General features: G+C 39.2%; 5 protein-coding genes across 5 annotated transcripts; 3 read left to right on the top strand and 2 right to left on the bottom strand.

Annotated features, from left to right (window-relative positions):
• The first annotated feature begins 330 nt into the window (after window positions 1-330).
• Window positions 331-963, top strand: LOC129749245 (gamma-secretase subunit pen-2-like). Its single transcript, XM_055744181.1, has 3 exons — window positions 331-496; window positions 565-669; window positions 736-963. Exons 1-3 carry the CDS (start codon window positions 436-438, stop codon window positions 873-875), a joined length of 306 nt encoding a protein of 101 aa, XP_055600156.1. The 5' UTR covers window positions 331-435; the 3' UTR covers window positions 876-963.
• Window positions 964-1,309: 346 nt separating this feature from the next.
• Window positions 1,310-7,513, top strand: LOC129747265 (cilia- and flagella-associated protein 57-like). Its single transcript, XM_055741376.1, has 7 exons — window positions 1,310-1,656; window positions 1,717-1,800; window positions 2,335-3,236; window positions 3,293-3,828; window positions 5,443-6,151; window positions 6,210-7,288; window positions 7,354-7,513. The coding sequence occupies exons 1-7, from the start codon at window positions 1,484-1,486 to the stop codon at window positions 7,489-7,491; spliced, it is 3,621 nt and encodes a 1,206-aa protein (XP_055597351.1). The 5' UTR covers window positions 1,310-1,483; the 3' UTR covers window positions 7,492-7,513.
• Window positions 7,514-8,274: 761 nt separating this feature from the next.
• On the bottom strand, window positions 8,275-9,902 carry LOC129744851 (glucose-fructose oxidoreductase domain-containing protein 1-like). The gene is made up of 3 exons (XM_055737591.1): window positions 9,854-9,902; window positions 9,311-9,778; window positions 8,275-9,252 (listed from the first exon to the last, which is right to left on the bottom strand). The coding sequence occupies exons 2-3, from the start codon at window positions 9,770-9,772 to the stop codon at window positions 8,530-8,532; spliced, it is 1,185 nt and encodes a 394-aa protein (XP_055593566.1). The 5' UTR covers window positions 9,773-9,778; window positions 9,854-9,902; the 3' UTR covers window positions 8,275-8,529.
• Window positions 9,903-12,180: 2,278 nt separating this feature from the next.
• Window positions 12,181-19,870, top strand: LOC129746151 (transmembrane protein 131 homolog). The gene is made up of 4 exons (XM_055739661.1): window positions 12,181-12,365; window positions 12,591-14,848; window positions 14,906-17,386; window positions 17,445-19,870. Exons 2-4 carry the CDS (start codon window positions 12,806-12,808, stop codon window positions 18,759-18,761), a joined length of 5,841 nt encoding a protein of 1,946 aa, XP_055595636.1. The 5' UTR covers window positions 12,181-12,365; window positions 12,591-12,805; the 3' UTR covers window positions 18,762-19,870.
• Window positions 19,871-20,196: 326 nt separating this feature from the next.
• On the bottom strand, window positions 20,197-21,289 carry LOC129747145 (ubiquitin-fold modifier-conjugating enzyme 1). Its single transcript, XM_055741188.1, has 4 exons — window positions 21,036-21,289; window positions 20,834-20,965; window positions 20,595-20,762; window positions 20,197-20,525 (listed from the first exon to the last, which is right to left on the bottom strand). Exons 1-4 carry the CDS (start codon window positions 21,156-21,158, stop codon window positions 20,439-20,441), a joined length of 510 nt encoding a protein of 169 aa, XP_055597163.1. The 5' UTR covers window positions 21,159-21,289; the 3' UTR covers window positions 20,197-20,438.
• Between the last annotated feature and the right edge of the window lie 5,750 nt (window positions 21,290-27,039).

The raw sequence follows: 27,039 nt of genomic DNA, 5'->3' as shown, positions 1-27,039 counted from the left end.
GGCACTTACGGATCAAATCCGATGCATAAATATTGGTTTCATCACTCAACTTTGAAAATCTGTAAAATCTGGGCATTCTCAGCAAAAATCTGGGCAAAATCTGTGTCTGACCAATATCTGGACCAAGGGTCAAAAGTCTTGGTTTTACAGACAAATCTGGGCACCTGGCAACCCAGTTCCTCCCCCAGGTCGCACATATTGTGTGCTCAATTGAAGATGGCGACACACGCAACGTTACATTTTCGTATAATCATCAAAGACTCAAACCTTATTCGCAAACAAAATTGTTGAAACGTTTGATAACGCCTTCAAATGTAACTGTTGTGGGTGTTTGTTTTGATTTCGTTCAAGGAATATTTCACGACTTCCCTGAATCCTCAATTTTTATTAGAAATCTCTTAATATTTGAAAAGTAATTTGCTCGATAAGTTTAACATGGACCTTAGCAGAGCTCCCAACGACCAAAAACTGTATCTTTGCAAATGGTACTTCAAAGGTAAGCCCTCTATTTGGTTGCCCTCAACGAAAAACAAAACATTCCGGATTCTAAATTTCGTCCTCTAGTCGGATTTGCACTACTCCCCTTCGTGTGGGCCATCAATACCTGCTGGTTTTTCAATGAGGCCTTTCGGAAGCCGGCCTATGACGAGCAGAAGGAGATCAAGAAATGTAAGTTGAAAAATACTCCATCACTCAATTGCGGTATGACTAATATCTTTGTTTCATTCCTGACAGATGTGATAATGTCCGGTATCGGATCGCTTATGTGGCTGGTGGTCATCCTCAGCTGGGTAACGACGTTCCAGCTGAAGCGAGCCGATTGGGGTGACTTTGCCGATAGTATTAGTTTTATCATTCCATTGGGGCGGGCTTAAGCTAACCGTGGCCGAACCATTAATTAAGATTTTCATTTATAAATAAAGTTTACAAGGACAATTGTCTTAGATCTATTGCCATCTATAATTTTTTTGTGGTTATTCAATATTTCCTTGATCTTAGAAAGGTTGACTTTCCTGAGATGCAGATTAAAATATGAAGGATCAATATCACAGCTTAAACTTAAACTTGAGTGTATCATTTTTTTTTTCTTAACATGAATTCAAAATGTTATAAAAACATTCAAAATATTGTTTATCACAACATATGTAAAGTTCACACATGCTCAATCGAATCAGAGTTCAACTAACGAACACGATCTAAAGGAATGTAACCTAACAGGCGCACGTGTTTTCTAACTCATCGGAATGTAAGTAGTTTATTCGTAACTAAGCAATCCAAACACCGCTTACTTCCGCCGGTTTGTCGCCTCGTTGGCTACAGCATTTGTTTATTTTCGTGGCCTCATTTTGTCAGTTCGCGGGTTTGATGTCCCGATCGATACTGTGCAAAATTCTTCAACACTCGTCGTGATACGTTGTGTGTTTGGTGCGGTGAAACTATACGTTGACAATTAACGGTGTTTAATGAACAAAAAGCAATAATTATGGAAAAGGAAAGCCGGAATAAGCCGATTTCGATCGTGCCGAAGAACGTTTTTGGGCTGCGAACCGATATCGATGGAAATGTCCACTTTACGGCTAATCAGGAGATTATCTATCCCGTCGCCGGAGTGCTCGCCGTACATGATTTTGCAACAAACAAGCAAAAATTTTTAAGGTTCATATTTTTTTGCGAATTTTTGAAAAAGTTCATAATAAGTTCTCGAGTGCTTTTCAGATTTCCCGAAAAAAATAACCCAGAACGAATCGTTTTGAGTCCCGACCGAAGATTCATTGCTATTGCGGAGAAAACAAGCGATAAGTATGATTTAAATTTTTTTGATGGTATTATAATTGATAAGAATAGTTAGAATTCACTTGGCGCATGCTCGATAACAACAACAAGCAAAATATTTAAAAAAAAATCTATTAAAGAACGCTACTCAATATTTCAAAATTCTTGGAATTAAAAAAAAATAGATAGGTTGATTTTATTTAAAAAAAACATATAACTTTACATATTTTCAAAGCAAGGGGAATGTGAGGCGTTACAAATAACAATCGGTCTAAGCTTGATAATTTGGCAACCCTTCTTTCATCGATTTTTCCCACACTCAAACACAAAGGGCAGGGTTAAATTCACGTGAGTTTTTGATCAATTTAAGGCTCAAAATGATGCTATTTGAACCCAATTTCAAGCATGTCTGAACAGTTTGAAAGTTGAGAGAGAACGCGTGTGGGGTTGTCAGTTTTTTTACTGGTTTGGATCTTGCTTCGGTGGTCTTAGCAATTTAGATGTTCGCTCGAATTTCTTGATTCGTCTACACATTCAATTGAAGGCAATCCCTATTCGCAGCAAATCGTTGGTCAACATCTACGAGGTGAGCACTCTGCGAAAACGAAAAACGCTCCAGTTACCGCCTGACTGTCCATGCACGCTCATAGGCAACATCTGTTTCACGTTTGATTCCCGCGGAGTGGCCGTCCTATCGGTGGAACCAGACGCATTCCTCTCGATCTTCTCCTTCGATAAGAATGAATCCCTTATCATTGGTCGTGCCTCGAATTCCAGCCAGCAGGGTCAAGCTACCTACCTGGCCTGCAATCCGTCCGATTCAACGATCGTTGCCGTTGGCGGGTACTATATGCTCAAGATAATGAACAAGACGGACAAGGGATTCGGTCAGATCGGATCGATCAAGGGGGACAATCTGCTGGTGACCTCGATTGCCTGGCTAACTTCGGATGCTCTAGCTGCAGGAACTGCAGAAACTGAGCTAATCATAGTCGAATCCGGTGAACTTAAGTTGAAGCTGCGGGCAGATGAGGTGGAAAACATCGATCTAGGCTTTGACGGAGAAATGGAAAGCGGTTCTCCGAACGCTGATAGCACCGAACTGAAACATCACGTACTGTGCTTGACGCAGTTCGAGTATGGATTCCTATACTCGATCCATAATTCTGTTCACGTGTTTGAAAAAACGTCCGGTTACACCTTCATCAAGAAATCCATTATACGGATACCGATCACATTGTTCGATGCTGAGACCTACCAGATCAAAAATGTGGCCATCAACGCCGAACAAAATACGATTGTTGTAGCGACGAAGCATTCCCAGATATACATTGCCATGCTGTACGTCCCCGAAACACTTAAGGTCAGCGAACTCGTTTTCCGACATTTGGGTGAACCAATCCATGTCAGTTCAATCGTGGGACTTGATGTCTGCTCTTGGAAACCTATGCTTATGACTGCGTGTAAGTACTGCCTTGTGAAAAATTCGAAAATAATTTCTTTGTATCTTTTCCCGTAGCCAAGGACATGACGATTCGACTGTGGAACTATCAAAGTATGAAGGTGGAACTGGTGAAAAAGTTTCAAATCGAAATCGGAGTGATCGCATTGCATCCGTCCGGGTTCTTCGCAGCGGTTGGATTCATAGATCTCCTGCGGTTGATGCAAATCCAGCTGGACGATCTGAAAGTGACCAAAGCCTTCAACTATCCCAACTGCACCCAGCTCAAGTTCTCGAACCATGGGCATCTGCTGGCGGCAGCTCACGACAAGATAATCAGTTTGATCTGCATCTTCACGTTCGAGGTGGTCCAAACGTTGAAAGGACACAACGGTACGGTGCTGAGCCTGTGCTGGTCGGCCGACGATTTGATGCTGTCCTCGGGCGGTAACGATGGCGCAATCTACAAGTGGAACGTTATCGGCGGCGAGCGGATGGAGGAGATCGTTCAGAAAGGAATCCACTATCGATCATTGGCCATGAGTAGCGATGGAGCTTCGGTTTTCGCCATTACGAACAGTGGACTCATCCGGGAGATGTGGAAGTCGGATATTGTGAGTGTTTTCAGTTAATAGTTATTTTCATAAACACAGAGCACTGCACCTTTGTCCATTCTAAGCGAACCAAATATTTACTTCTTGTCTATTAAGAGCTATTCAAAACCCTTTTCAGAGCTTTCCAATACCTTTTGCGCTTTCCGGTTTAGTCAATATCTCTAGCACATTCAGGGTTATCAAACAACTCTTGGGATTCTTGGAATATCACATTCCTTTTGCCCATTCAGCGCTATCCGTATCTGCCTGCTCTTTCGAACCAAAGAATAACCTTTCCCTACTCCGGACTATCAGATTTTACTTTGTCAATAACGGTTTTTTTTATATTATCTACCCGGTTTGTTCATTGAGATATTTTAGAATAAGCCTATGTTCTCACACTAGAAGAGAGTGTATGAGAGCCAAGAGTAAGGATGATGAGCAATCGCAAGCACTACTCAAATTTACATTTCTAGTAACCAGGTAGTCATCCGGTCAGTTCAACTGACTAAGTTGTGTTTCTCCCTTGATTATAACGTAATCAAGGAACCAGTACGTATCTACCACTATACATACCATGAGAATTTGGCCAATCATCATTCTGAAACAATTCCGGTGCTGTTATTAATCCGAATGGCAGACGATTGAAACGTAATAATCTCTTGTTCGTTATGAAACTCGCATTCCTTGATTTTTCCGCTAAATCTACTTGTAGAAAGCCTCCTTTATATTCATTATTATTTTTTATTTACATAGTGTTCCGTCTCATGACATAACTTGACGAACATAATTCCTAAAATTCACTCGGTCCATGGCAACCGTTCTCCAATTTCTCGGGCACCCCACGTTCGCCAGATTACGCTCCACTTGGTCTAACCACCTTGCTCGTTGCGCCCCCGCTCGTCTTGTTCCTACCGGATTCGTAACGAACACCTGTTTTGCAGGACAGTCGTCCGGCATTCTCGCAACATGTCCCGCCCAGCGTATCCGGCCAGCTTTCACCACCTTCTGGATACTGGGTTCGCCGTAGAGTCGCGCGAGCTCGTGGTTCATCCTTCGCCTCCACACTCCGTTCTCCTGTACGCCGCCAAAGATAGTCCTTAACACTCGTCGCTCAAATACTCCGAGTGTACGCAGGTCCTCCTCGAGCAATATCCATGTCTCGTGCCCGTAGAGAACAACCGGTCTAATGAGCGTCGTATACAGTGCGAGGGCTAAGTCTTCTCGACCGCAGTTGCTTGTGGACATAGTAGGCACGACTTCCGCTGATAATTCGCCTCCGGATCTCACGGCTGGTGTCATTGTCTGCGGTCACCAGGGAGCCGAGATAGACAATGTCTTCGACTATCTCCTTATCCATTTCCTTTATATACAATTTACTCCAATCCATTGTAGCCATCGCATGTCGTTCACGAAGAAGGGCTTCGTTCACACGACGTAGATCCAAACAAATACGTGGTTCATCATTGTAACACTGAGACACTCGCATACTCACATTTCTAAGGTCCACTGTAGACTTTTGCACAACTGCTCTCATCGATACCCAAAAACTGGATGGATCAGTTATACTACAGACTGCTATTGTTGCTATATTTCTTGATAACACCAACAAATCTTACAAAATTCTTCCTACAGCTACGTGAATTCAAAATACCGAACCTCACCCCGCTAACGGATATCGCGCTATCCCGCTCGGATGCTATCATGTTTGTGGGCACTGAAAAAGGTCACCTGTACAATGTGGACAGTAGCAACGGAAACTGCAACAACTTCCGGTTTTTCAATACTGCCATCACGAAAATCTGTATAACCTACAACGACTACACACTTGTAACGGCAGCTGATGATGGCACATTGGTTGTGTGGACTATTCTGAACACCGAAGGAAAGACAGCTCCCTGTGAACCAGAACTGGGTCTCTGTACCGATGTGCTAATCGCTAGGCAGGACCTGGTTGACAAAAACGAAACCATTTCCACGTTGGAGATGCGCATCCAGCAGCAAATTATGGAGTTCCAGTATAAAATGAAACAGGGCGATAGGTTCCACTCGGAACAGATGCGGGACATACATCGGGACTACTGCGCCGCCATCGAAGAGCTGAAGAAAACAAACGAAGAAATGGAGATGGCGCACATGGAAGAGTTTAACCTAATGACCGCCAGTATTTCTCAAGCTAAGGAAGAACATCAGAAGGAGATGATGGACTTGGAGGCCCAGTTTCATGAAAAAATTATCATGGAGTATGACAAGCTGACTGATTTGAAGTCCCGAATGGATCAAATGCGCGAGGAATATGAGGTCAAACTACGCAGGTCGGCTGGTTGTCTGCAGGATACAATCGGTAAGATAGATGGAGAAATTTTAGGGATTTTCCAATCAGCACTTTTTATCCTTTTCAGAATCACTTGATGCCGATCATAAGAAGCAGCTAGTAGAAAAGCAGGAGATCATCAATAGTCTTCTCCAACAGATGGATCGCAAAAAGTTGGAATTCGATGAGTACTGCAAACAAGTTGACGTGGACAACGACAGAAACAAAGTGGAATTGCAGCTGAATTATGAGAAAAAGCTTCAAGAAGAGGAAGAAAACTGCATGAAATGGAGAGGCGAAGCAGGTGTATTGAAGAAGAAATTCTCCACCCTCAGCAAAGAGGCTGAAAACTACCGCAAAGACATAGAAACACTTCAATATCAGCATGGTAGATTCCAACAGGCAATTGAAAAACATCAAAGTAATATTGAAGATCTGAAGCGAGAGCTCGCGGATAAAGAAGCTATTATCAAGGAAAAGGAACGCAAACTACACGAAATGGGCAAAAGAAACTTAGAATTAGAAAAGTATAAACAGGTACAGACACACAAAATAAACGAACTAAAGAGTCAAATAGAACCTAAAGATCGAGAAATTAAGGAGAAAAAAGAAGTTATCAGCGAGATGGAAAAGAAACTTGATGAATTGCAAACCAACAACAAACAGCTGGCCTTACAGTTGCAAGAACTCCAAGATAAATATTTCGGAGCCGATTTGGAGCTGAAACGGGAAAGAGATAGATATCGTCATGCCAATCAGCAGTACCAGCAAGTGTGTAGGGAAATTTTTAACGTATCCGGGCTCATACAAAAACCAGATCAGCTTAAACGTGGGATAACTGATCTCGTGAAACGATACCTAACCGATAAGGAATTACAAAAATCCCTAGCCCTCGGTGAAGATGTTCAAAATGAATTCCTCCGACAGAGGGAACACCTAGAACGACTGACGAAGAACTCCAAAATGAAAAATAACCAGAAGAAGGACAACACCGAGACGATAAAGCTGATGCGCGAAAACATGGAGCTTCTTGACGAGCTGAACAAACTGCGAGAACTACTCAACGTTAAGCAGAGAGCTTGCACCCGAATGGAAGCCCTGCTGGGACTGTCCAGTAAAACGTTGTCTCCAAAGGAAGCCAAAATTATGCTGGAGAAAGCCGTTACGGTATGGAACTTTATAAAAAAAAATGTGATCTTATTTATACGTCTTTTTTAAAACTTGTTTTGTAGGACAAAGATGAACTGGAACGCCAACACCAGGAGGAAGTCTCCAAGCTTCAAGATATTATCAAAACGCTTTCATGCGAAAATCAGAACCTACGATCGGAGATGTTGTTGCTGAATAAAAAGAAACCCGGCGAAGGGTAATTTTATCTTAGCGTGCGATAGCTTTGGAGTAATCAATTGGTAATCAACCCAATATAAGGTTGATTTCATATACAGTTTGCAGAATTAAATTTTTAATTCAGATTTCAGATTTAAATTTTCAGAATCAGTTTCAGATTTCAGAATAAGATATCAGATTCAGGATTCAGATTTAAGGTTCAGAATTCAGCTTCAGATTAAAATTTCAGTGTCAGATTTCTTATTCAAATTTCAGAGTCCAGATTTCAGATTCAGATTTTAGTTTCAGAATTCAGGTTCAGATTAAGAATTCAGAGTTCAGATTGAAATTTCAGATTCAAATATCAGATGTTTTAATCCAGTTCAGAATCCAGATTCAGATTCCAGTTTAATTTTATTTATTTGATATGATTTGGTTTTTAATTTTTTTTTAGTCTTAATTTAAAATGGCTAAAAACTACTATACTTTTAGAAATATTTAAACATAAACTATCGAGTATTGATAAAATTAAAAGACATACACCGTCTTAACCGATTTAGGCTTTACAGACTGAATAAATGACATGGACAACTAAAGATTAACATTTAACACCCAGTACCGAGATGGAAATCGAACCCATGCCATCAGTGGACCAGTGATTACCCTCTTACCACGCTAACCACTCGACCACCGAGACGTATTCACAGGAATTGTACATTTTTGCAAGTTGCATTAGCCGTTGCGTTCTCTAATTAAAAATTCTTTAAAAGTCATGTAAAGGGTATAGCCCTTTAAGTAATGTTCTCTTTTATTTCTCAAACAAATACTTTTGAGCATTAGGAAGGTTTATTTAGTACATATCAAAGTCAAAATATTTGCAGTCACGTGATTGAATGTAAAAAATATGGTTAAGGCATATAAATAATAAATTAGCACAACATATAACAAAATGCATCGAGTCGTCTTTCGGAACCGCAGAATCATCTCCAGTTTCAGAAAGTATGAGAAAGGCATGACAACAATAATAATACTGAGTAGAAAACTCGCAAGATAGGCACCGATAGCAAAAAGCAAAAATATTACTAGTGGATAGCCGTAGCGGAGGTCAATCGAGCGGCAGTCAGAAACTTTTGGTTCGTCGGAGACTCGGTACACACATTTACCTTGCACCAGCACCGTTCCTCGCTGGACTTGCGGATTGCATCCAACACCGTTTGAACGTATAGTCCATCCTCGAATGTAGCAGCCGATCGAACTGGTTCCTTGATCCAACCAGCGCTTTCTTTAGTCGGTTGGAATGCATCTCTCAGAGCACCGACCATTTTACAGAGACCCTTCACGTAAGGTCTTGGCAAGGTTGTTTCGGAGGTACAGAACTGCAAATCCTGAACGTCCACATAAAGCATTTCTTCTTTGATATTTCCCACAGGATCACCGGTTACCCGATGACCCACCAAGTCCCCTCCTCGAACTGTTAGGTGCCCTTCACTGCCATAAACAGCAACCTCTTGCTGGAATGCATTGTTCGAAATGTGACAGTTTATGTTAACCGTGGCCAGAGTTCCTCCGTCCAGTTCCATCTGGAAAGTGCAGAAATCTGGCGCCGTGATCAGCCGTATTCCGTTTATCTGACCGGTATGTTTCACATAAGTTCTTACAGTGCCATGAACTTTGATAGCTTTCCTTTCCGTTAGAAACTTGACCAAATCGACCACATGACTTCCGACCAGATTCAACACACCACCACCCATCGTTTCGTCACAAAGCCAGTCAAACTTGTTGTGCAGCAATGAGCTCATTCGAACCTGAAAAGTTGATTTTACTATCAATATTCAAATATAATTTTGTGCAAGCAATACCAACCTTAACATCTATGAGCGCTAACTTTTCCGGTGGGCCTAGATAGCCTTCCTGGATGGCTTTCTTCATGTGCCCAATTGCTGGCAAGAATCGCAGTGAATGGTTGACGATTGAGATCAACGATGGGTAATACTGGCTAGCACGCACCATCTTGAGGGCATCCGCTTGAAGTAGACTCATCGGCTTATCGCAGACCACATGTTTCCCGATACCCAGAGCCTTGACCGAGATCTGGGAGTGCAGATGTGGCGGACAGGTTATAAACACCAAATCCACGTCCTTTCGTAGAAGAACATCGTCGATCTTGCTGGTGAAAAACGGTATCTGCAGCTCCAGGGCAATTTCTTCGGCTTCCCGCAAAGTTCGACCCCAGATGGCAGCAATGTTGAAACCCTTGTCCCTGAGGATCGGTACCAGCACCTTGGTTATTTCACTGGTACCGAACATTCCTATGCCCGGCAACATTTTGCACTAGAAATAATGCACAATTGATGATTAAATGACTTTAAAATTAACCAGTTACAGAAATGTTTCGCGCAAACTAACGGGAATGTACGAAAAACATCAATCACAAATTCCATTCGTATACACGCTCTTTTTTTTAAACTCAAAATTAAGTAGTTTTGGTTCAAAACAGCACTTCGGTGGCATCCCTCAACTTTGAGTTTAACAGGGCAATAGCAAAACTAAGTTCTGATAGGCATACTCAATACTAAGTTCGGCAGCCGAACTGTAATTTATCCTTTTTTTTCGAGGGTAGCTTATTTTCAGGGAATTGAAGGATGATTAAAATTTGTTGTACCCGGATGTTGCTGTTCCGGTACAGAGCAGTGGAATGTTTTTACACTCCCGGTCAAAGAAAACTTCCGGATGTTACTTCCCACGTAAACAACATCCGGAAGTTTCCGGACATTCCAAGCCGCTCACCATATGATGACAATGACGGACAGAATTTTACGCTGACACGGTGAACATGCATTTCATTATAAAGTTCCTTCATAGTCTTCCGGTAATTGTTCCGGAGCGACAAAATTTTGCGACGTGTTTGTTGGTTGCTGTTCCGGTTCGAACTGAACTCGCTAAGTGTTTTCAGTCCAACAAAAAGAGTTCAATTTTTTGTTCATAAGGTCGAACTCAGCTTTGATCCCTCGCCGAAGGAAAAAAAGGGATCAATTTTGAGTTCGCAGTTCGAACTCCGTTTTGATCCATCGCAAGGAGGAAAAAGGGTACTTAACTTTAAGTTCATAGAATCGAACTATGTTTTGAACCTCGGTCATACTTAATTTTGAGTTAAAAAAAAAAGAGCGCACGCTCTTTTTTTTAAACTCAAAATTAAGTATTTTTGGTTCAAAACAGCAGTTCGGTGGCTTCCCTCAACTTTGAGTTTGACTGGGCAATAGCAAAACTAAGTTCTGATAGGCATACTCAATACTAAGTTCGGCAGCCGAACTTGAATTTATCCTTTTTTTTTCGAGGGTAGCTGATTTTCAGGGAATTAAAGGATGATTAAAATTTGTTGTACCCGGATGTTGCTGTTCCGGTACATTGCATTGCAATTACAGAGCGGTGGAAAGTTTTGACATTCCCGGTCAATGAAAACTTCCGGATGTTACTTCCCACGGGAAGTAAACAACATCCGGAAGTTTCCGGACATTCCAAGCCGCTCACCATATGATGACAATGACGGACAGAATTTTACGCTGACTCGGTGAACATGCATTTCATTATGAAGTTCCTTCATAATCTTCCGGTAATTGTTCCGGAACGACATAATTTTGCGACGTGTTCGTTGGTTGATGTTCCGGTTCGGACTGAACTCGCTAAGTGTTTTCAGTCCAACAAAGAGAGTTCAATTTTTAGTTCATAAGGTCGAACTCAGTTTTGATCCCTCGCCGAAGGAAAAAAAGGGATCAATTTTGAGTTCGCAGTTCGAACTCCGTTTTGATCCATCGCAAGGAGGAAAAAAGGGTACTTAACTTTAAGTTCATATAATCGAACTATGTTTTGAACCTCGGTCGTACTTAATTTTGAGTTAAAATAAAAGAGCGTGCGTGTACGAAAACGAGCAAAATAAACAAATAAACGTCATTTTATCGGATTTCGGATGGCAACAGGGATGCCAGTTTTTAATCAATAATTTTTATTCAACCGAGGGTTTTTTTTAACCATGTTTGTTTAATAGGCATTTTACTTATAAAGTTTCATTTTGCCGAGTGTATCACTTTATTAATCTATGTTAGTAGAAGGGGGAGCCGTAATAGTCGCGGCGTCAACCGAGGGTATTAAATTTTATTAGATATGCTAAAATGGAATAAATGCGTCGTTGCTGTTTTGCTTTGTTCATTTACAACAAGAAATGTAACGAACATGGGAATATTTGATTGCTTTTAATAAATATTTTGAGAAATAATGCCCAAAGAAAAATACCACAAAAACAATAATTATTAAATAATTTTTTTGTTAAATAAATTTTTGTTGTTCTCACATAAGATTTTTCAACTGAAATGTTATTAGTGGTTTTGGCAATTCTGGCAGGCGTTATGGTATTTTTGATGCGTGCGTTATAAGCAGTTACAGCATCTTAACTTCTAAACGCGAGAAAGAGATAACATGACAAAATATGCAAAAAGATCAAAATGTCAAAAAATAGAAGAAAATACCACAAAGGCGAAAACATTAAAAGCTAAAGCAATCTTAAATTTTCAAAAATCATCCATTTCTATGAACTTTGTTCTTTACATTATAGAAAAAAGGAGTTTAATATGTTTCTAAGGTAAGTTTTATATTAAACTTTACTTTTGTGATGTAACAACAAATTAAAAAAAAAAACCATCAAAAACAAATTTCGACCTCTTGGCAAATAAAACCACAAGTTACAGACGTGAAAAGCAGACAGACCACGGACGGATTTTGTAAGCCATAATCGAGCGGAGGAATATAATTCCAATATTGCCCTATTTGGATCGCGAATCCAGACGAACGGAGTCGAGGTGTTATCAGCGATAACTACGAGGAAACAGTTCAGCACCGGAAGTGGACCGAGCGATCCCTAGAGAAGGTATTATGGAGTAAAATGGTCTCGAACTCATCTGTCTCGCGTGTGTTTTGCGAGTATTTTTTTTTTCTTTTTTGCGCTTTATGACGTTTTTTTTCCTTTTATCTTTTCTGCTGTATCCTGCTTGGATGGAACTTTTTGTGACCCCACGGAACGGTTTCCACAACGATGTCCGCCACACAACAAAAACACGCACGATCACTGTTGTTCGGATTTGGATATGAATAGAAACGAGGGAAAACGCAGCTGAAAGATTTTTTGGAGAATCTCTGGTTCGCTTAAGAAACAGAAGTTCGGGATAGAGGTTGGCTAGCTCAACGAATGGAACAAAAAATGATCACCCAAATAAATCGACGGAAATAGAACCAGAGATATCATATTGGGTACCAAAATATTGGTTGTGGATTAAGGGTATAATTCGTTGAAGGAAACTTGTCGGCACCATGGCTTCTAAGAAGCGATCGGTACGTGTGTTCAGCTTGCTGGTCATTTTCCTGCAATTCGAAGTGCAGGTTCAATCACAGCAGCATGACCATAACTCACATCAAGGGCACCAGAATGAGCAGTTGAACTTTGGAGCACAAGAGATATATTCGTCTTCGTCACAGCAGGAGCAACAGCAGCTTATGGACGAAATGTTTCAAGGAGGAGAAGGTGTCCTTCCGAGGGGTGGCTTGCTGGACAAAACCAGCCCGGAACTGGTTGGGAACTTGATATTTCAGCCCAGTTTACTAGACTTCTTGGAACGGTCCATCGGAGATCCACATAATCAGGTGGTAATTCTCATAAACAAACACAAAAGCCGAAGTGTCGTGCTCGGTTCTATATCTGGCAATACGCCGGATTTCTATAGTTCTTATTTTAAAGATATGGTTATTCCTCCCGAGGGCAATACTACCTTCAATGTTGTATTTCTGCCCCGACAGCTAGGCGCCACAGCTGGATCGATTGAGATTCATACCTCCTTTGGTTTGCTCCAATATCATGTCCAAGGGGAAGGTATTGAGTGCCCGTACAGGCTTAAGCCACTAGTGGGACTAAAGGCTCCACTCAATGCCACGCTTACACCAGAGATTACACTGCATAATCCTCACGACACGCCGCTTCAGATAGTAGAAATCTACAGCAGCGGAGGGAATTTTCAGTTAGAACTACCGACAGGAGCACAAGAAGGTCCGCAAGCCATGTGGGAAATTCCTCCACACAGTACTCAAAGTGTAATTCGGGTGCGATTTCATGGAAAATCACCCGGAAACCATTCAGCATACGTTCGAATTAAAATTTCCGGTGGAAGTCAACAACCTTCTCTAGTCGAAAAAATGCTTGTTGTCCCGATTGAGATCGAAATCTCCAAAGAAACCGGTTACTATTCCAAGGTTCCTTTTCTAGACATGGCATTGGATGGCACGAAAGAAAACAGCACCGTGATCAAAGTAAACTTTACTAACTCCGGTAATACCTACTATATGATCTCAGGTTGGGGGATCTTCTCGGATAACTTTGTACTGGATCCATCCAAAACTAAATTTAACAGGCAAAACAATCAGTTGCAATTTGAAATCGATTGGAGTAAAGTTACCAAAGACATTCAATATTTTCGAGCAGAACTAGATCTGGAATACAGAAAGGTTAATCAAGGAATACAACAGGAGGACTTTGTCTGTAGAGTCCCCTTAACAATAAAACTTCTGCACGGTCAGTTGGACTACGATCCTGAAATACTAAAATTCCTAACACTGAAAAGCGAAGAACATAATGAAAACCTGCAAACGCCACGAGCCGTCGTAATTCAGAACAAATTTAACGTGCCATTATCTATTTCCAACATCTCAGTACCTGAAAACTGCTCCAGCAATTTTCTCCTCCAGGATTTCCATCCCACAATAATCGCACCCAACAAGGAAAAAACTCTATTCCGAATATCACGCATCCTAGCGGATAATCTAAATCAATCCGTCGCAACATACGTTAGAATTCTCACCAACATTTCCAACTACGATCTACCGATCTACAGTTTTACGGGTAGACTGAAGCGTATACTACCGTTTTCGACTACCATCCCTCGTACAGCTGTCGATTACCAGACGCTAGATCTCGACGAAAAGCAGCTGAACTTTGGGATTCTTCCCACCGCTACCCTAGGGGAGGCATTGATTGCGTTCTTTAACCCTAACCCCATTCCGATTCCGATCCGACACTGGAAGGGTCAGTTGAACCCAACTACGTCGAGCACACCCACTATAACGGTCATCCTAAGAGGTTGTGGTCCTGCGGTGCAAAATTTGTTTATGTTTTGCCACACAATTCCACCGCAGCAGTGGATCGTCTATCAGATATCCGTGCAGTCCAGTAGCACCGATAGCTACCAGGGACGATTTAGCATCGTCACCGATTACGAAGAAATTGTGACACCAATCAGCTTCACAACGGCCATCGGGAAACTGGAGCTCAACCGGGAACTGCTGCATTTCGGTGATTGTTTTCCGGTGAGTCTTCGTTAAATAAATTTTAAAAGCTGAAAAATATAATATAATTTTTTTCAGGGTAAAATATGTTCCCTTAACCTTACGGCCCACTCAACGTTCCTTTCGAAAATACACGTCGAGGGCATCAAAACAGATGTGGAGGGTATCGAGTTCACCGTAGAAAGTAGACATCCACCGGTCATTCATCCCAATACGGTTACAAACATCGGGAAGCTGGTGTTCGATCCGAAGGTCATCTGTCGAACGGATTGTTACAGCAGTTTCGATCTCCTTTCAAAACCTTTCGGGGTCAAGTGGATGGCTACTCTGGATAACTACGAACAATACAGGAAGTTGGACAGTGAAAAATTACTGCAACAGTTAAAGTTGTACGCGGATATGAAAAAGGCTTGGCAGAGCATCCGGTTCCAGCTGACGACGGATCCGATTCGGAAGTTTGAGTTCAACGCCTCGGTTGACTTGGTGTGGCCCAAACTGTTGACGGAAAACATTTACTTCCCAACGTTGCAGATCGAACAGGAAGCAGTGAAGCTAATCACGATCAATAATCCTTCGGATCAAATTCTTTTCGTTCATTTGGTTCTGCACGATGTAAAAGTCCATGGGAGTGACATCAGTTCGATTCCACCGGAGATTCTATCGCGGCGTGAGAACTGCAGCTTGAGCGAGGAGAATGTATTTTCTTTTTTCCTATTCGATTACGACGATATCTACGTGAACTATGTGAAGCCGAAATCGTTTCTGAAAATAGCCGTTAAATTTACGGCAAAAGAACCGGGAACGTATTCCACAATATTCTACATGCGCAACAATCTAACATTGATTGACGCTGTTTGGATACAGGCCAAGGCGGTAGTGCCGCAGTTTAAGTTCGGCAATCGAAAACCTGGCTCAGCAACTGCCCTACAGTTTGAGATTACTGATAAGCATCTGAAGATGTGTACGAAGTTTCAAGAACCCGGTGCGGAGGCCGTAAGCATTCAAACAAAGCGATCGTTTACGGCACGAAACTATGGAGAGGTTCCGATTGCAATTTCCGGAATTCGAGTGGAAGATCTTCTCTGCGAAGGTTACGGTTTCAAAGTATTAGACTGTTGGCCATTCGAGTTGCAACCAAATGCAAGTAAAAAGATTGAGATTGCATTTTCACCAGATTTCACTCTGGCACGAGTGACACGAACGTTGAATTTCGATACGAATATCAATTTTTCAGTAAATTTTACCTTGCTGGGAACTGTTCCGGCGCACGGTTTGGAATCCTGTAGTTTAAGTTTACGAAGACCGTGGTTCGAATCGATCCTAAGAGTAGCATTGATTTGCGTTCTTCCATTGGCATTGGTGGGGGCCTTAATAGCGGCTTTTCTGGAATCAAACAAAGTCATCAGAGATCACATACTAAACATGTCAAGGGATCGTGGACCTATACAGCCTCCTCTAGACTTACGGCAGATCGCATTGCAAAGTCCCGTTACAACGGATGATCAACCGGAAAAAGTCACAAATGGACCGAACAAAGGCAACCAGAATAATTCTAAGAAAAAAGCTCCCCCGAGGCAACAGCTGTCAAATAATAGATTATCTAATGGTAATGCCATTTCCGGTTTAAACAAAACTTGGAACGAATTCACTTCGAAAATTGGAAGGGGGTTAAGTTCAAAATTGTCTTCTGAACCAGAAGCCAATTCGAATAAACATTCGCCTGAATCAACCGAAAAGAAATCACAAAAGAATCGTAGATCGATAACTCCTTCCAAGGAAAATACGGCGTCAGCCAGTAATCTACCTATGAACGCCAAAGATCGAAACAAATCTCCGGTGGAAGAAGATTCCAGTTCCACCACCACAGAATGCTCGGAAAGCTCCTCAATTTCATCATCCTCTTCAGGATCCTCTGGAACATCGTCTGTCACGACACTTTCAGCGACATCCATGTACAAAGCAGAACCCATCGTGCACACTCTTCTGCAGAGCTCCAAATCGGCGAACTGCCACCATCAGCAACAACAACAACTGACAAAAGCATGTGACTTAAAGGCGGAATCAAATTCCAACTCGACTCAAAATGTGCAAATGAGCAATGGTTATCATCAGCAACAACAGTCCAAAGCAAGTCCTCAACAGACTCAGCCGGTAACAGTTGGTAAAACCAACGTTAAGAAAACTAAAAGCCTACCGGTCGCTTATGAATCATCACCGATCCTTGCGGCGGAACATCAAAACTCGAGTTCAACCGCCTCGGCCAATGTTCAATCAAAGCCAAGGCAACCGGCAGCAGCCGATACCTTAAGCGGAATAACGACGGCGCTAGCTGCAGCGGCAGCGATTGGATTGACGGCCACCGTGTCTCCTAGTTCGGAAAATGCTGGCAAAGCAACCGGCGGCAGCGCAACAACGAATGGCACCGGTAGCGGAAACTTTCGGAACAATGTCGTCAAAAATCAATCCAACGATAAGGGGAAAAGTAGCAAGTCTTCTGAAAAACCTAAGGAATACATTGGGAAAGAGAGCGGTGCGGCTTTTGGAGAAAACTTGGGAAAGGTATTCACCACGTTTTTTCTGTTTTTTTTAATAGATAAACTTATAAACTTTTTTTCAGAACGATTCATCAAGTGGCAAGAAATTCGGCAAAACTCCGGGACGGGAACGGAAATCGAATAGCCAAGGCAAAAAATCTGGGAACCAAAAAACCCTTCACAAGGCTCAGGTGCTCCAGTTTCCATCCCCTGGTTCCTCTGGCAGTAAACCGGGAGGAAGTTCGGCGGGTTCCAATAACGGAACTGGGGCAAGCTTTTTTCTCACCGGTAGCAATATTCCTACGAATGCGACGGTCAGTGGTGCTGGAAACCAAAACGTATGGGGTGAGAATCGCGCACGTTTTAGCGACGTTGTGGCACAGGCTTCATTGGACAAAGCTGCGAGTAATGCTGCTAAGTTTTTAAACTTTGATCTGAGCGCAGGTCTCGAAAGGTTTGGTCTGAGCAGTACTTGCGATGGAATTCTGCCTCAAAATGACGGAACAACTAAATCTGCTTCCTCTGGTTTGTTTGGCAAATCCAAGGATGATGGAGGCGTTGGCACGGAAAAGGATCTTAACGTAAGCGTTGGACCTGAATTAGGACCGATCGGTACCAGTAAGAAGTCGCCAACGTCCTCCCCGAAGTGCTGGGAGCCTTTCGGCAATTCTATCCCGAGACCAACATCGCTCGCTCTAGGGAATGATATTGAACCGTCAGAAAGTTATTTCTCGCAACATTACGGCGATTTCAATCACAATTCAGTTGGTGATCAATTCCGCACGAACAGCAATTTAGTCAATGGAAGCCATTCGAATCAAGCCAGTTTTGGGGGAATGAACAATAGTCACCCAATGTCGAATTCCTCGGGTCCAATAGATTCTGGAAATGATTTGAATAATATGGTTCTCGATCACCGTGACTGGGATACGGAAAAAATGCTCTGGCAAATGATTCAGAAAGAGGAATCCAACACTAATTCGCTCGTCGATTGGTCCTCGTTGTGGACAGCCCCTACAGTATATTCGCAAAACAATAATCACTTGCAACATCAGCAGCAACAACTTCCGGCGCTGCAGGCTAGCTCCCGCTTGGCAAACAGCTGGCTGAACACATCAACAGTGGGCCCCTCAACCAGTGCTAGACCGCCACATATGCCACTTCGAGCTCCGCCAGGATTTTCACCGGTCAAACCAACGCCGAATCACTCCATTCTTCTTCAACAAGCACAGCATCAGCAGCAGCAGCAACAACAACATCAGCAGCAAATGCAAGCTCAATTCAACGCTTTACAGCAACAGCAGCAACAGAACAACTTAACGGCTTACGATCCATTCCGTTTGAGCTCGATTTGGGCACCAGCCAATTCAGGTGCCGATGTGTGGAGCGAGAAAAAATAATTGCGTCCAAGCTTGGATTTGATTTTTCGGTGATTTCGCACAGAACAAAGAACAAGTAGTAGAACTGCTATTTTTTAAAATTCTTTTTCATTATTTTACACATGAACTAATTTTTACCAAAAAATAATAATTTGAACCATAGATACTCACACATGTATAAGGTTTTTTCGGTTTATTTCATTGAAGTTTTTCATTTTCTGTCGATTTTCCACCCACCAGAAACGTAATATTATCCGGTTTTTCGTAACTAACCTCCCGTTTGTATTTGTAAACCTGCTGCTAGGTTTTTAGTTTCAAGTTACAGATCGTTGCTAATCGAATAACTGATTTGTTGCTTGCAGTTTCTTTGTATTATTTTTCGTGAACATAATCAGCAAGTAGATTTAAGCAAGGTCAGACAGAAAAAAAACGGTAGCAATTTTCGGTGTGAAAAGTTGACTTATGTAAAACAATAATTGATACACAAGCCTAGATTGGAGTATAACATTGGTAAATTATTAAACAAAAAAGCACATTATATCAGATATCTTTATTATAGAACAAACAATTAATTGAAAGAACAATTGAATTATAACAGGAAAGCATATAAGAAACGTTTGGTTTATACAGCACTTTAACCAATATTCTTACTATCAATTAACCATAGAACTGATTCTTCATTGATAGGAACAAGTGGTATTGAACTACTTTGAAGAATTTCGCTCCAAAATAAGTGCTATCCAACAACACGCATCACTAAAGACAAAATGAACTCCAAAAACGCTGCTGTTCGCACAAAGCCAAATAAAAGGTGATTTAATTAATTACCTATTAATCAGAAAAGGAAGAAAGGATTTGCCAGTGAATCTGCATTGGTTTCAAACTGATGTGTAACTGTTTTAGACGACGAGGATGATGATGATGACAACCGCGCACCGCCCAACGGACAAATGGAATGGAGATTATTCTAACATAATGTAATGTTAAAGAAAATCAGCAAATCAATCTGCTGAAACTGAACCGGATTGGCATTTGTGGCCACTGGGAAATTGTGTGAGCACAACCAAAAGCCGAATCGGACAAATGAAGAAAAAATAAATCAGAACGAAAGGAAGGAAACGTTGTCAGTTTTCTGAAAGAAAAATGTCCTTGTAAGTCGAAAAAAATATTAGAGAAGGAATTAACCTTATAGATTGAATCCCTATGAATATTTAAAAAAAAAAATGTTAGGTGAAGATTAATAAACCATGTTTTAAATTTCTCAAGGAACCAAATTTGTTACAAGGTGACTTGAAAAACAAATGAAATACTCTGCTTTTTTCTCATACAAATATTTAAAAGTTTGTTTTAATATTGTCAACTCAAGGGTACAATTTAGACGATTTAAAGTTAGTTTCAAATAGTCCTCATATTTGAAAACTCACTTGGTTGTTACCTTGATGGAAAACTATGAAAATTCAAAATGAAATATAAATAACAAATTTATTACTCATCTTTCGTTTACATGCAGTTTAATACTAGTTTGAAAAGCGATCTCTGATTTAGTAATGTAAGCTTTCTTAAACTTTTCTTCAAAAAAAATAATAATTCCACCTTTAAACGCATTTTATCGAGGTTGATATAGTGAGTACGATAAGGGATTGAATTCGGTTTCCAGCACTGTACAATTTTTTCTTAAAAGACGAATGGATTTTTCATTTAACCGGATGCACCGCTCTTTTCCTTATACTCGACGACCCCTTTCTCTATCAAGTCGGGAATTTCAACTGCTAGCCAGGGTGCCAACTGAAAAAATTAGAAAGTTTTAGTTATATTCAGTCGAATCTAATTTGAAGTTCAAAATATTGAACATACTCCGAGAGCCATCGCATGAGCGATACCGAACTTGGGCACGTTTCGAGCCCACAACGGTTTGAAATGATCCGTCAGGCAGATTTTGCCTCCCCGGTACATTTTGGCGGTTTTGCCGTCCAGCTCAGGCAGGGCGATTTCCGGTGCCGTTGCTGGATAAGTTACTGGAATCTGTTAAGAGAGGGACAGCATTGATCATGATGCATTTATTCATACAATTTCTGTCATCGAGAGTTACTCACGTCAAATTCTACATCGAACTCGTATTTCAGAAGGTTATGGACATACCAGCATTTGCCGAACCATTTTGTTCCTTCTTTGTTGGATTCCAAACGGAACCAATCGGAATCGGAAGCTTTATTATTTTGCACATACTGAATTTTAAAAAAATACAAAATTAACACTCATCTATTGATATTCTTAAAAAATATCCTGTGAACCCACCTTGATCAGTGCCTGATACTCTTCCTTCAGTCGTTGTACCCAGAGATCTTTATCCCGGGGTCCAGCCTTGGTCTGCAGCAGTGGAATGCTGCTGAGCGTTTTCCGGGTACCTTCGTCTACCATTGTGCCCTCCGAAAGTTTCCTGTTGCCCGATAGATACCGATTTTATCCGTAAAAATATGCTATTTGTTCCACAAGTTGGGTGAATGTTTTCCGTCCGACCGAAGCGTTTAATCACAACAAAAACCGAACTTTGACAGCTGATTTCAACGTGTCGCACCCGAACAAAAGCCGAAGATTCGCGCAGCCGAATGTCCACGCTTAGAAAAGAAAACTCAAATAAGAGTATTGATTATTGCACATTTTGAAATCTCTTACATGACATTGATGAGTAACTCTCATGATCGCAAAATTAGATATTTGATATTTGTGGACAAACCACAAAGTTTTACAGTTTTATCCCATGTAAAGATGTTATTGTATTTTTTAAATAAATCGTTTAGAGTTAAAGGCTCAAAAGTTAAATCTAAAGACTGCAAAAAAAAAACGAAGGGACAGATAACCCTTTTTGTCATATTTTAATTTTTATTCTTGTCGTTTTTTCTTTGGTAATTTTTTCCTTTCATTTGTGTCATTTAATTTAAATATTGTCATTTTTATTTGTTTGTTAATTGTGTTTTTTTTTTATATTTTTCCCATTTTCCTTATTTTTGTTAATGTTTGTCTTTTGCGTAATGTTTGTCTTGTATGTCATTTTTGTCATTTATGCCTTTTCAGTCTTTTTGTCATTTTCGTTATTTTTGTCGTTTTTGTCTTTCATGTTTATTTATGTTTTTTTTAATTTTGTCTTTTTTTCTTTTTCTGTCAATTAGGCCAGAAAAAAATCCCAAATCTTACTTGACATAGAAACATCAAGTGGAGGGGATATTAAAAAATCATTCAAATTATCAATAAATCTGATCAAATTGAACTAAAGCTTGCAGCTAAAAACTTGCTTTCAATCTTTTTACCTACTGCTACAATTTGACTTTGACCCTTTCAATTGTTTAAAAATTTTCGAAGAATTTATAAAACTGTTAGGGGGGGGGGGGGGGGGGGGTAGGGTCTAACACTTTCAAAAACTCGATTTTTTTATTTTTTTATTTTCTTATTGGAAAACATTTCAAGAATGTTGTGTCAAATTTTCAAGTCAATTGAAGCAAAACTGTAGAAGTAATAGGCCTTTATTTCCTCCTATCTAATACTGCAAGAAAGCAAGAGCAGAAACTTCAAACGCGTTTTTCTCGAAAGCACATTTTTAAAGTCCGTGGACATCGTCATTTGAAAACTACTTATCCGATTCTTTTCAAATTTGGAACATATTTTCTACATATAAAATACCAGACCCCAACGTTTTTCTTTTTCGATTTTTTTACTTTGGGGAGATTTTACAGGTGAAAAATGGCGGATTTTTAAGTGAAAAATCGTAGTTTTTACTTAAAACAGTCACAAAAATTTCATAAAAATATTTTTAAGTTAAATAAAAACGTTGGGGACCAGAAAAACATCTATTAAAAATATTTTGCTCTGATTTTTTGACTTCAGATGATTCTGTGCTGAGATACAGTGTCCACCGCAAATCCTGTTTTCTAAAAGGCATCCTCGAAAATGCTCCGTCACCGGCTCATTTTTCAATATTTTTCTACGAAAAAATTACTAAATGTTCTTTTAACAATGCTTTGTATAATGCAAAAAATTTGAAAACATTTGTTTAAACGATAGCTCTAGAAAAAAATCGTGAAAATGGTGTTTTTTTTTATACCCGTTAGACCCTACCCCCCCCCTTAAATAACATACTCAAGTTCAATATCCAGTTCTTCTTTTGTCGATTTTCCGAAAATTCAATTTTTTTTTAAGATAAGTTTACCACCGTTAATTGATTTTAATAAATTTATTTTAGGCATATCGGTGAAATTTTATATTCTTGGAGAAAGAATATCAGAATTGAAAATTGATAAAGATTGATAGAAAAGTTAGGAGAAAACTTACAGATGTTGAAAAGAGCGAAAGACCATTTTTGCGAGGAAAACTTATTAACGTACACCATACTTTACCCCGCAACATTTCATTATTTAGGAGAAGTAGTACCGGGATAGAGGTGGCACTACCTTAACCTATACAATGAAATCTGGTTGGTCCGAAGTTTACATGTGGCTTGGCCTTCGAATTACTTCGTGGGCTTCCACGGCCGATGGTTCTTCGAAGGTAGATATCCAACTCTCAGAAACCAACCTACTACTATCGAGGCTACTTATGCCACTTGCAATATGACTAAAACCGCTAAATATATCTCTCTTGTTTCTCTACCCTACCGATTTTTATAAAATTTATAGTTTTGGAAACCTCGTAACGTAAATAATACAAATATGTTTTTCAGACAATGTTCAGCTACAACCCTTGAGTTTTCCGTTATTCAAAGTCTATAAAAAAATCCGTAGATCAGCTATGGAATGCTCAAGAAAAATCACTTTATGTCCAAGAAAGCTGGAGTTAGAATCTATACGTTTCATACAAGAATGTATTTTATTGAAAAGGTTTAAAATCATATCACCACAAAAAATGTAAAAAAATGATGTGAAAACCGTACTTTTCAATCAATGAATCGTCAAAATTGTTTATAAGTCACACCAGATAATCTTTGAACAAAGGAAAAGGAAAGTTGACTTATTTTGACAAATTTTCACAACTTAAGATTTTCAAAATACGAAACGCAGATTTTTGGACGAATTTTCAAAAATATTTCAAACTTTTGGTCAATTACCGTGAAAGCACCAATGGCCGCGAATTTTCAACTTTAATCTTTATTTTCCCCGAAATTCAACAACGAAAATTTCTATGTTTCGCATTTTCGGATACCTCCGCTACGTATCTTTCACTTCCATACTAGAAATAAATTTATTCTGCTTTTTGAGGTCAGGAAAAAATAAAAACAAACATCGTTTTTGTCGGATGCCATTTTTTCTGTTGTCCTTAACAAGTGAGCTAAACGACATTTACATACTGTCAAAAATGTGTTTGAAGAAAAATCATATGGCTGCTGCATACATTTAGGGGTAAAAAAATACTACAAAAAATTCTACTAGCTAAAATCATGAAAATTAATGTTTGGATGGATGAAATTTTGGATGGATGGATGAGATTTAAAAGGGAATCCATGAATTTGCATTTTTATGCATTTTAGCCTAGACTGGTAACTGAATTAAAAAAAAATATTTTAAAAAAATTGGTGATTGACCAAAAAATATTTTTACACCAATAACACTAGTTTACAGCATTTTTGAACTCAGTAAACTGAAGGTCATTTCCAATGTAAAATCGGGCGCTGAATCCGAAAATGAAATTCAAAAAAATCTCAGTAGAACCGTTTTTGAGTTATGCTCCAAATATGAAATTTAGGAAAAATTAAAAAAGTTCTTGTACTTAGATTAAAATATCTCGGACGGCATAACAGTAATTTAAAATCTCTTTTTTGCATATTGAAGGTGAATAAATTTTCTATCGATCATTTGAACATTGTTCTTGCGTTTCACCAACAGTATTGTTGATATTAGTGACTTTATGAGGAAAAAAATTATAAAAAACCAATTTTTTTAGAGAAAATTTTGTTTCATTGAAAGTTTTTGACTCGATGGTAACATTTAAAAAATCTGACTTTCTTTTGCGGTTGAATGTCAATTGAAAACAAAGATTTCAAGTGGTTATTTATGAAAATCGGTTGAAATTTGAAGAAGTTATGGCTACTTTACCATAATAGTATTTTTTGTAGTTTTTCATAATTTTACGAACCGCAGTACACTTATCATAGTATAGGAAGAATGAAACATGATAAATCTCACTCGCACCAAGTCAGAATTATTTATTAGCTTACCAGAAGGTCTCATGCCAAGTTTCAGGAAGATCTGACCATAGGGAGGGGTTGCTTGAGTCTCAAACGTGGATAAAATTTTGAGGTATTTTGCCCGGAAGGAACGAAAAATACTGGTTTTTCATCAATAACTTTTTTCATAACTAACTGATTGTTTTTTACGGTTAATTTTCTTAAAGCCTAAATTAAGACAAATATTTCACCCGATGACTGTAACTCGATTGGATTTGAAAGAGAAAAGTTATTGCGGTTCAAAGATTGTATTTTGGTCGAAAATTGTCGTATAAAACGCAATGCGTAAAAAGCACTCATTGCGTGTTGGACAAAATTTGCGGCCTTTGAACCGCAATACCTTCTCTGTTTCAAATCCAATCGAGTTACAGTCTTCGGGTGAAATATTTGACTCAACTTAGGCTTTAAGAAAATCAACCGTAAAAAACAATCAGCTTGTGATGAAGAAAGTTATTGATGGAAAACCAGTATTTTTCGTTCCTTCCGGGCAAAATACCTCAAAATTTTATTTACGTTTGAGACTCAAGCAACCCCTCCCTATGGTCAGATCTTCCTGAAACTTGGCATATGACCTTTTGGTATGCTAATAAATAATTTTGACATGGAGCGAGTGATATTTATCATGTTTCGTTCTTCCTATACTATGATAAGTGTACTGCGGTTCGTAAAATTATTAAAAACTGTAAAAATTACAGTTATGGTAAAGTAGCCATAACTTCTTCAAATTTCAACCGATTTTCATAAATAACCACTTGAAATCTTTGTTTTCAATTGACATTCAAGCGCAAAAGAAAGTCAGATTTTTTAAATGTTACCATCGAGTCAAAAACTTTCGTTAAAACAAAATTTTCTCTAAAAAAATTGTTTTTTTTATAATTTTCTTCCTCATAAAGTCACTAATATCAACAATACTGTTGGTCAAACGCAAGAACAATGTTCAAATGATCGATAGAAAATTTATTCACCTTCAATATGCAAAAAATAGATTTTAAATTACTGTTATGCCGTCCGAGATATTTTAATCTAAGTACAAAAACTTTTTTAATTTTTCCGAAATTTCATATTTGGAACCTAACTCAAAAACAGTTCTACTGAGATTTTTTTGAATTTCATTTTCGGATTCAGCGCCCGATTTTACATTAAAAATGTTGGTCAGTTAATAAAGTTCACGATTTTTTTAAAATTTTGTAAACTAGTGTAATTGATAACTTCATTGCATTATATTAAAATAAAGACTGGTTCTGTAGCTAATCTACAGTATTTCTCCAAAGCATGTGTTTCGGATTTTTTTTTCTTAGACTTTGAATAACAAAAAAACAGAAGTGTTGTAGCTGAATAACAACCGAACATTTGAGTTACGTTACGAGGTTTCCAAAACTATAATTTTTGTAAAAATCAGTACAGAATAAAGAGAGATAAAGTTATTTTATGCGACGAGTGTTGAATTGTTGGGATTTTTTTACCTGGGCTTTCAGGGTGCGCCCATAAAAAATTTAATGATACAACCTGAAAGATTTCAAGAATTCATCGTAGGTTTCAGAAGATTTTTTTTTTATTTTGATGCACCCGAATAAAGTAACATGCCACCAAATTTCCAAAATTGACACTCAAGAGCGGATTATAACTTTATTGTTAAATGTTCATTGATTAAAGCATACGGATCCGAGAAATTCTTCACATATTTGTGGATGTTCTTCGTTGAAACGACCAACAAGACGCAGCACAGGAAATTAGAATTTTTTCTAACAATTGTATTCACTCCGCGTAAGCCTGCACAAATTGATGAGCTCGAAACATTTTGCGGTATTTGCGCTGGCACCCAAATACTTTTTTAAAACTTTTTTTTGTCAAATTTTATTCAAAAGCAATGACATCTCACTTTTTTAACTGACAACTTTACACTTCCGTTATCAGCTTTACTGCTGCACCTGTTCATCTCCCAGTTTTAACAAAGTAGGTCGATATAATTTTTTTTATCTTCGTTATATACAAATATCACACAAATTAAATTTTTTTTATCTTTTATCTGATTTTGATTATTTTTGTCTGAAGATTTGTATTTTTAACATGTTTGTCTTTTTGATTTTT

This window comes from Uranotaenia lowii, chromosome 2 (assembly GCF_029784155.1).
Source record: "Uranotaenia lowii strain MFRU-FL chromosome 2, ASM2978415v1, whole genome shotgun sequence".
NCBI lineage: Eukaryota > Metazoa > Arthropoda > Insecta > Diptera > Culicidae > Uranotaenia > Uranotaenia lowii.
The sequence above is the reverse complement of the archived record's forward strand: the minus strand, read 5'-3'. Positions and strand labels throughout refer to the sequence as shown.

Coding starts and splice junctions, on each gene's coding strand:
- LOC129749245 (XM_055744181.1), top strand. CDS start 436: ATGGACCTTAGCAGAGCTCCCAACGACCAAAAACTGTATCTTTGCAAA. Junction 497..564: donor TTGCAAATGGTACTTCAAAG/GTAAGCCCTCTA, acceptor TTCGTCCTCTAG/TCGGATTTGCACTACTCCCC. Junction 670..735: donor GCAGAAGGAGATCAAGAAAT/GTAAGTTGAAAA, acceptor CATTCCTGACAG/ATGTGATAATGTCCGGTATC.
- LOC129747265 (XM_055741376.1), top strand. CDS start 1,484: ATGGAAAAGGAAAGCCGGAATAAGCCGATTTCGATCGTGCCGAAGAAC. Junction 1,657..1,716: donor AACAAGCAAAAATTTTTAAG/GTTCATATTTTT, acceptor AGTGCTTTTCAG/ATTTCCCGAAAAAAATAACC. Junction 3,829..5,442: donor AGATGTGGAAGTCGGATATT/GTGAGTGTTTTC, acceptor TTCTTCCTACAG/CTACGTGAATTCAAAATACC.
- LOC129744851 (XM_055737591.1), bottom strand. CDS start 9,772: ATGTTGCCGGGCATAGGAATGTTCGGTACCAGTGAAATAACCAAGGTG. Junction 9,253..9,310: donor TAGCGCTCATAGATGTTAAG/GTTGGTATTGCT, acceptor TCAACTTTTCAG/GTTCGAATGAGCTCATTGCT.
- LOC129747145 (XM_055741188.1), bottom strand. CDS start 21,158: ATGGTAGACGAAGGTACCCGGAAAACGCTCAGCAGCATTCCACTGCTG. Junction 20,966..21,035: donor AGTATCAGGCACTGATCAAG/GTGGGTTCACAG, acceptor TTTAAAATTCAG/TATGTGCAAAATAATAAAGC. Junction 20,526..20,594: donor CTCATGCGATGGCTCTCGGA/GTATGTTCAATA, acceptor TAATTTTTTCAG/TTGGCACCCTGGCTAGCAGT.
- LOC129746151 (XM_055739661.1), top strand. CDS start 12,806: ATGGCTTCTAAGAAGCGATCGGTACGTGTGTTCAGCTTGCTGGTCATT. Junction 14,849..14,905: donor ATTTCGGTGATTGTTTTCCG/GTGAGTCTTCGT, acceptor AATTTTTTTCAG/GGTAAAATATGTTCCCTTAA. Junction 17,387..17,444: donor TTGGAGAAAACTTGGGAAAG/GTATTCACCACG, acceptor ACTTTTTTTCAG/AACGATTCATCAAGTGGCAA.